This window comes from Glandiceps talaboti, chromosome 1 (genome assembly GCF_964340395.1).
Source record: "Glandiceps talaboti chromosome 1, keGlaTala1.1, whole genome shotgun sequence".
Lineage (NCBI taxonomy): Eukaryota > Metazoa > Hemichordata > Enteropneusta > Spengelidae > Glandiceps > Glandiceps talaboti.
The window spans coordinates 21,159,790-21,169,266 of NC_135549.1; the positions used below are offsets into that span (position 1 = coordinate 21,159,790).

Sequence of the window (9,477 nt, forward strand, 5' to 3'; positions counted from 1 at the left end):
ATATATACAAATGTACAAAAAACTAAATTTAACGTGCTCTGAAAACACTTCAATATCAAAGTATCACTAACCTGGGTAGTCAGTTTGTATGAGGAGTTTTAATACACAAGTTTGTTATATCTGATCAGAGTAATCTATATCTTTGACAGAATCATAATAGGTGCATATATTATCCTTAATTTCGTTGCAAATATTCTGCATGTCCTTCAAGAAAATCTGTTGACAAATTTCTAAAATTGCTATCTCCTTCTAGTTCTACAATAAATCATTGATACCAGAACCGATGAAAATGAGTATTCAGAAACTCATCAGTGGCAATTCTACACTTTGCAAATGTCAAAAATGTTTTTGTTTTTTTTAAAATAAAAAAATCCCTTGTATACCGGTGAGATTTGTCTGACTTCAAGGAGATGATGTCCGACAGTACAACTTGAAATCAGATAGTTGTGGGTATATTACCTGTAAAATAGAGCAAAAAGCGACCGACTCTGAACAGCGCCCTCAAGTGTATAGAAAACAAACCACAACCAAACAAACAGGCAGCCATTTTCACAGAAATCAACATGCCGGCGGAAAACTTACAAGAAGAAGGTTTGGAGAAAAACCCCGATCTTAGACTAGCCCAGCTGAAATTTTTTCTCGGCAGACCTGATCACAAGAATGACGCGAAAGCTAAAAAGGAACTCATGGATGGAATTAAGCAAAATAGTAAGATTAATTTCTATATCACATTATCAGACATGGCCTCCAGACTTGTGGACCACAGTGTTTTGCGAAGTCATGCAGTGATTATATTTGCAACACAAGGCAAATCAATACTTTCCTAGATGTACATGAGTTTTAAAACTAAATTTTATTATTATCCGTCAGTTTGTAGTATAGACTGAATTTTGGTTTTAATTCTACACATGTAACGATAACGACTGGATGCTTGTAATCGGATACTGTACTGTACATCTTACCCACAACTCTCTCTGATTTTATACATACATGTAATATTAATTAATATTAATTGTAATAGTATCCCTGGAAGGGTCCTTATCTCATAACTAACTTTCTTCAATAACCCATATTTCTCAGTATTTTAAGCATAATAATTACGTTTAAATAATATGTAACAAAAGTACACTTAAAAATCAAAAGGGAAAGTTCTAAATGTTGTAACAAAATGTACTGATAACAAAGTATCAACTATCACTAACTTGGGTAGTCAGTTTGTCTCTTATTGTATTTTGAAATTGTTCAATGGACTCCACAACTCTGGAGGTGTTTCACTTGTAACACTTGTGTAACGTGCATAGACATACATGTATACAAATGCATCTTAACATGCAAACTGAGAGACAAATGATCCTTGTTTGCTTATCATATGATCATGTATTTGCACAAATCACTTTGGCTAAACTCAGTGTTAAAAACTCAGTAAGGCAAAATGTCCTCCTTTCAAAAAGAGTTGAAAAATAGCTGAGGTTTAGCAACAGTTACTGTATTTTTAAATTTTTTTTTTTTTACAGATATGGTTCCATTTTATGAAGAACTGTGTACAGAACTAGGATGGAGTGCTGACCAGGCATTATTAAAGAAAATGAAAGAAGCCAATGCTACAAAGCTCAAAGAATTAAGTGATGCATTAGAGGATGCGGAACAGAATTTGACAGAAACTGAAGTGAGAGATGCATTGTTAGAAAGAGCTGAGTTTCTATGTCGTATTGGAGATAAAGTAAGTGTGAGAACTGAATTTCTGTGCTGTATTAGAGATGAAGTAAAAGGTATTTGATAGAGCTAAGTTTTTGTGTCATAGTGGAGAGTACATTGTAAGTGTAAAGACACATTTTCTGATGCATGGCTGTTATTGTTACACACATTCGCACACTGGTCAAGTTCTCTTGTATACACACAGTGTGTGAACTTAGACATCTATAACACCTGAATAGTATTAATTATATAAATTGTAGTTACCCATAATCTATAGAATTACATGTAGCTATAATATCAAATATGCATCCTGATGCATTTTAATGTTTGTGCAAATTGAATGATTAATCCATAAAGTTGGGTTGCATGTGGATATAATTATTGTTGGACAGCTTATACATAATATGAATCATTAAACCAGAAACCATACTAAAGAATTTTTGCTGTGTCTTGTGTGTACATACTACACATTGCAAGTAGTGTAAAAGACTTTTCCCAGACATACTAGTTACATCACATTCTGATAAAATACAATATACATCATTACATGTAGCATGTAATGTTACTGGACGAATTATCGTGACTCTTCATGTATGTTGTTTGGTGTTTCCACATTTCTAAGACATTCATCTCTGATTTCACACATGGTGGTTGTTTTGTAGGAAGCCTGTCTGACTGCATTCAGGAAAGCTTTTGATAAGACAGTGGCGCTTGGACATCGACTGGACATTATTTTTCATTTGATACGGGTTGGTCTTTTCTACATGGACAATGATCTCATTACTAGAAATATAGACAAGGCAAAAGAGTAAGTATGATATTCTAGTCAGGACTATTCCCTATGCACAACATAGAGGTGTAATGTTTCATTTTTTTGACGTGTGAAACTATGCATACATGGAGGAAAAAATAGTTCAATACCAGTCTTTTTGGAAGTGAATACAAATTGAGTAAACCATTTTCACTAATTCTGGCTAATGAATCAGGGTAAGTGTATTTGGTAGAGACTGCTAGTGCTAGTAACTTGCAGGGACAGCTGTTGATTATCCCATGAGAACATGTACATGGAGAATAGTGAACTGACTTTACAATTTATGCACATGTATTTATGTGTGTGTGTGTTTGCGTGTGCATGTGCGTGCGTGCGTGCGTGTATGTATGTATGTATGTATGTACATGTATGTATGTATGTATGTATGTATGTATGTAAGTACATGTATGTATGTATGTATGTATGTATGTATGTATGTGTGTGTGTATGTATGTATGTATGTATGTATGTATGTGTGTATGTATGTATATATGTATGTATATGTATGTATGTATGTATGTACATGTATGTATGTATGTATGTATGTATGTATGTACATGTATGTATGTATGTATGTATGTATGTATGTATGTATGTATGTATGTATGTATGTATGTATGTATGTACATGTATGTATGTACATGTATGTATGTATGTATGTATGTATGTACATACATACATACATACATACATACTATGTATGTACGTACGTACGTACGTATGTGTGTGTGTGTGTATGTATGTATGTATGTGTGTATGTATGTGTGTGTGTGTATGTATGTATGTATGTATGTATGTGTGTGTGTGTGTGTGTGTGTGTGTATGTATGTATGTATGTATGTATGTATGTATGTATGTATGTATGTATATATCCATTTCTAGTCAAGCTTGGGAGTAAGAGTAGGATGACTGGTGTCGTCAGCTGAACATCAATGACATGCATTTTTTTCCTGACTGGAGATTTTAAAAGTTATTCATTGAATTGAAGAAATATTGGGTATTTTGGATCTTGTGAAACACAATAACATTCTTATATAGTACTAGTGATATTTGATATTTTGAATGGTTTCAGCATGATAGAAGAAGGTGGAGATTGGGATAGGCGGAATAGACTGAAGGTGTATCAAGGTGTCTACTCCATGGCAATCAGAGATTTCAAGAGTGCCACCAATTACTTCCTGGATACCGTATCAACCTTTACATCGTATGAACTCATGGATTATAACAAATTTGTCACCTATGCTGTCATAGTTTCTATGCTGTCACTTGATAGGACAGATCTCAGGCAAAAGGTAATGTCAAAAATTTATATAAACATTGTTGCTATTGTTGATATCACTCAGTGGTTGGACATTAATTTGGTGTTTTCGTAAAATTTTAAAGTGAAAGTGGGTAGGGATATTTGGGTCTTGCCTTTCCCCTATGCCTGGCATTAAACCTTTTAAACATAATTTTAGAATCAAATACATATATGACTACGTAGCAAAATGCCAGGCATAGGGGGCAGCCAAATAACCCCAACACGACTAGGTTCCAGGCATGGGAAGATGTACATGTAGTCTGTAAGGTATGCCACGGCGGGGCGCCCTCACAGATTGGATGTGGTAGAGTTGATAATTATTTACACAATTCCCTCTATGTATGTAACAGCAATGGCCACACGTAACAGAAAAAATAACAAAACCATCAAAACTACGATGATATTGAATTTTAGGTACAACAGAAAGGCACATGTATATGTGCATGTAGGTTGATGGGTAATATCTTGTTCAAGTTATGGGACTAATGTCGAAGGGTAATTAATTATGTATTTATTAAACTCGTGAAGGCCAGATGCTTCTCGACTCTAAGCTTGTGCTTGTAACTAGTCTGGTCCCTGGCATATAATTTATTAGTTGGCTGTGGTGAGAAGGTCACATCTTGGCATGTTTGCTTGACTGCCACCCAACTATTCCAGCATAACTGTAGAATATTGACAGCCTTCCCTATCTAGGGAAGTATATAAAGTTGCTTCAAAACCCTAGATGTAGTCATTGGGATATGTTAAGAGAAGGGACTGTGTAGAGGTACAAAAATGTACTTAGTACCCCTTTTTTTTGGCCTACAGTATCTCTCACTAACCAGTAGAGGTTTAAAGTGTGGCAGGATCTGTAATAAATGCATGAAGAATGTTTTAAAATCCAAGGTTTATTTTTGGAGGGAGAGCATTTGTGCAGCACATGCTCTTTCTTTGAAAGTGAATTTGGCTTTCTAGTATTCAAAATGATATAAGTTGTAAGCAAGAAATGTGTTGCAGCTATTGAAACTTAACTCCAAAAAGCTACAGCAGATACAACAGAAATATAATGTAACATCAGATATGCAAAGGATAGTTTATATATCAGCTCTCAGTCCTTTCAGTCCACCAGATTTGTCACAGCTGTTTTGACCTTGTGAAAACCCTGTATAGGTTGCACTGCTTGCTATTTGACATCTTGACTGCATGTTCAGTATAAATAATGCCTGAAAATGATTTTTTTGTGTTTCAGGTAGTGAAAGGTTCTGAAATATTAGAAGTCTTGCATAGTTTATCAGATGTGAGGACTTTCCTGTTTTCACTCTACGATTGCAGATATGCTGACTTTTTCAAATCCCTTGGTAAGTGAGAAACACTCGACTTATTTAACCTTCTTCAGGTCAAGTCAGTGCCTAGTGTATCTATAGTCATGTATGGCAGAGATTCCCACTGAAATGTGGTGGTAAAACTGGTGACCACGTATCCAGACATTGTCAAACATTAGCAGTCTCTGCACACCTTCAGAGGTTTATGAGAACAAAACCAATAGTTCAGAGTCTTTCCCTTGTATGTGCTCCTGAACATGTAAAAAATAAGCGGGAATGTGAGCAATCGGTTTCTAGTAGTTGCCATTTTCTCTGGCCTATAATCAATGAATAGGCCATCCCATCATTAACTGATTATGTTATTATTGCAGCTAAAGTGGAACAAATGTTGAAGGTAGATCGTCTGATGGCACCACATTATCGGTACTACGTCAGAGAGATGAGGATATTAGCGTACACACAATTACTGGAGTCATACAGAAGTTTGACTCTACAGTACATGGCTGATGCTTTTGGTGTTAGCATTGACTTTGTAGATCAGTAAGTTTTGATTTTATTAATTTCCAGTCCACAAATTATGATCCAACTTTTGTGTACAGTGAGAACAGTGTCTTGAGAATTCTGATAATTCCACTGTTCTGGTTGACTTTGTAGATGTGTTGAGTTTTGACTGTATTCATTTTCAGTCCAGACTACCTAAGTACAGACTATCTCAGTCCAGACTATCCCTATATCTTCATGTGAACAAACTTTAGTTGCTTCATTACTGCTTCACAGCTGGTTGACTCCATCCTTTTCAGATGTTGTCCCCTAGTCCAAAGCTTGGTGAAAACCCTGCCCAAAGTTAGCATAGATACCACACTGTCCTGTTCTACCTACATCATACATTGTATTCATGTGTACATTTGAAACAAGAAAGCATAGACTGCAGATTATTATGATCAAAGTGATTCAAATAAGACACAGTAACCATGGTAACTGACCTTGTCTATCTTCTTTGTGTTACTTACAGAGAGTTGTCACGATACATAGCCGCTGGCCGTCTTCATTGTAAAATTGACAAAGTTGGAGGAATTGTAGAAACAAACAGACCTGACAGTAAAAACTGGCAATACCAGGTAAGATATCAACAGGGCTTATCAAAACTTGTATCAAAGTTTATTTTGGATCCACAAAAATCTAACAAGTCTGAAAATATCAGCCTGATACATAAAGTCAGTATCTATAGGCATTGATTGAGCTGTTTGAATTTGCACACTGATATAGGGAGTCTTTGTGTGCTGAGCCTCATGTTTTCAATGTATGGAGGTTTTCTGTTGTATGTGTACTGGTAAGATGTTGATATAAATACTGAAGACTCCCTAGCGTGCAGGCACAGTGGAAACTGATGTATAATCGCTGGATATCAGTCTTTTCCTTGACTGTTCAGGTATTTTGGAAATATTACTATTATAATTGTGCCTTACAGCAAGTATTTCAAACTGTTGAAAACCCCATGTAAACTTGGTCATTTTAAGAATGATGACAAGGCGATATATCTTTCAAAAGGAAATCTCCAAAAGAAAGCAGTTCTTCCCTCCCTAAAAATCTTTGTTTTCATTAATCTTTACAGGAAACGATAAAGAAAGGAGATTTATTGCTGAACAGAGTACAGAAATTAAGTCGTGTTATAAATATATAAACCTTCACATTCCAAGAACTACTGACAACAGTATGGACCGCACACACAACAACTTTGAATGTCCTTGTGGGAAACCAGTGTAAACTCATACAGAAGACATATATGGAAACATGAAACCAAGTTATGTGTCAATATGTTATGTTTTCAACTATTGACAGTTTTCATTTAATTAACAGACCATACTATATTATATTGAACCATTAAAAGCCACACAAATGTTTCCACTTTGGAAGAACAACATTTTCCCTTGTTTTTTTTTACATTGATAGTTACAGTATACTAGTCCAGCAGGTATTTATGAAGTGCAACTTCTTCAGACCATTTTGTCCTGCCAATTATTCTACGGTTTTCGGGTGTATATCAGGTGATATCAACACGCAACAAAAGGACAAACTCTGGGGCATTTATTTGATATAACACTGGTTCAAGTGTATGCACTTTACATGTTTATAGGGAGAAAGTACTACTACAAAAAGAATGTTATCAGCAAACCAAAAGAGACACAAACTAAAATGATTGGTGTTGCATGTACTAGAGTAAACAAGTTGGTTATAGTGATGCCTTGTTTATGTGCATGTAATCACCCCATAAGCAAGATATCATAACACTGCATAGAATAAATGTATGGCCACTCTAGGAAAACATAGTACACATCAGAGACTCCACCCTACTTTGATTGTAATTTATGATTTCTGTTGATAACTTATAGCAATATTATTCAACAATAGTTTTAGTTGGTGTCTATCTGAGTTTGCACAGAGCATGCTTTCCATAGTAGTATCGTACATAAGTTTTGTAAACCCTTGTTGTAGCCTGTTTTTCAGAGGGTAGCAGTTCTGTCATATTTCACAAATTCAATCATGCCATCACGTCTACATATTTCTTGTACACTTTATCTTTTATTTTGTACTTGTTTTACATTTATTAGCTGAGATCAAAATAGAAATTATGACATGTATGACAAGTTATGTTTTTGCTAAATGAAATAAAATGTTTTCATTTAGAAATCCTTTGTGAGGAATATGAAGTGAATTCACGTATTACACAAAAGAAATAATGTCTGACTCAACACTTGCATTGTATGTGCATGTGTGCATACATGCATGTATGTATGCATTGTGTGGTGTGGTTCTGTAGTTCAGTGATGTGTGTATGCATGTGTGTTGTTTGTGAAGTGTGGTATGCTGTGTGTGCATGTATATATGTGTATTGGTAAATCACTTGGTAATGACAAGTGATAGCATAGTGTGCTTAGATTTGCATGTGTGTGGATATTTACAGTATGATGTGATGTGAACTTTAAATGATATAAACGGTACTTCAAATGTAATAAGGATGAAACAAGTCAAAAAGTAACCACATAAGAGACATTGTCTCACGCAGTGCACCTTGGAACAGGAACATTGCCGTACTTGTCACATTCAAAATTACCTTGTCCTCTATTGTCCCATAAAACAAAACATTCTTAAAGCTGAAGTCAAGGTTTATATGCACCTTGGAATCCTGGAATATCAAACAACTGGAAAATTGACTTTAAAAATAGCAATAATGAAACAGCAGCAAAAAAAAAACTGTTCCATTCGATGTCCAATACTTGAATGTTGCGTTGCATGTCAGCCTACTCGTATGGTACTTGATTGTGGGGATTTTTATTTTTTTAATTTTTTTTAGTAGCAATGTTCTTTTTTTGGTGCCAAATACTGAAATATATACTAGAGGAAAACTTATGTTCAAAAAGAGAAATCAAAGATGGTTGTGTGATCTATATTTTTTCTCAAACTGAAATGATATACTTCTAATTATTAAGTATGCCACTGTTGCATTATTTTTACATGAGCCACAGTTTGTAATGATTAGGGTTTCTAGGAAAGGACTTGTTGGCATATGGATGTATACACATACACACATATGTACCATACATACATACATACATACATCCATACATACATGCATGCATATCTACATAATTATAGATACATACATACTTACATGCATACATACACACACCCATATACATACATACATACATCCATCTGCTACACACATACATTCATACACACATACCATATGTGGTGACCCACTATATATCTTGTCTTGAAACATCGGATTACATTTATTGATTGGGACTGTATCACTCGTTCCTCATGCACTTCTTTTTACCATACAACACATACACACACACAACCTACCAGAATTTTAATACACAATAAATTCCTGTTAGTTGACATGCAGTTCTTTTTATTTTGTTACCCAAAATATCACCATAAGTAAAATAGAAATATACAACATAATAAAATACAAACACTGGAAAATAGTACATCACTATAAAATTGAGCTGTTTAGTTTTACAGGATAAGTAAATGGATATACATTCGTATTTCAAAGTAACTATTTTGGACTGATGTAGTGGTTATTGGACTGCTTATTAACTTCACTAAACAAACTCAAAGTCAAAGTCAGTGAAATATGTTGGACTATCTGGTACTAAACAACATATTTCACGTGTCAGTTAATGAAAAGATAAAAACAAAAGATTGTACACATTGGTCACTAGGGGTGGTATTCAGAAATAGCTGACCCAGAAATGGATCAGAATTGTTCAGCACCATTGCCCATTTTCAAAATTCTCCTTTCTCCACATAATCGCATTTCATAATAACATGTTGATTTATTTATTTATTGTTCAACT

General features: G+C 34.7%; 1 protein-coding gene across 1 annotated transcript; it reads left to right on the plus strand.

Moving 5' to 3' along the window:
- The first annotated feature begins 549 nt into the window (after positions 1-549).
- On the plus strand, positions 550-7,745 carry LOC144453366 (26S proteasome non-ATPase regulatory subunit 6-like). The gene is made up of 8 exons (XM_078144646.1): positions 550-708; positions 1,515-1,720; positions 2,358-2,503; positions 3,579-3,798; positions 5,035-5,143; positions 5,479-5,647; positions 6,120-6,225; positions 6,720-7,745. Exons 1-8 carry the CDS (start codon positions 564-566, stop codon positions 6,786-6,788), a joined length of 1,170 nt encoding a protein of 389 aa, XP_078000772.1. The 5' UTR covers positions 550-563; the 3' UTR covers positions 6,789-7,745.
- The last annotated feature ends 1,732 nt before the right edge of the window (positions 7,746-9,477 follow it).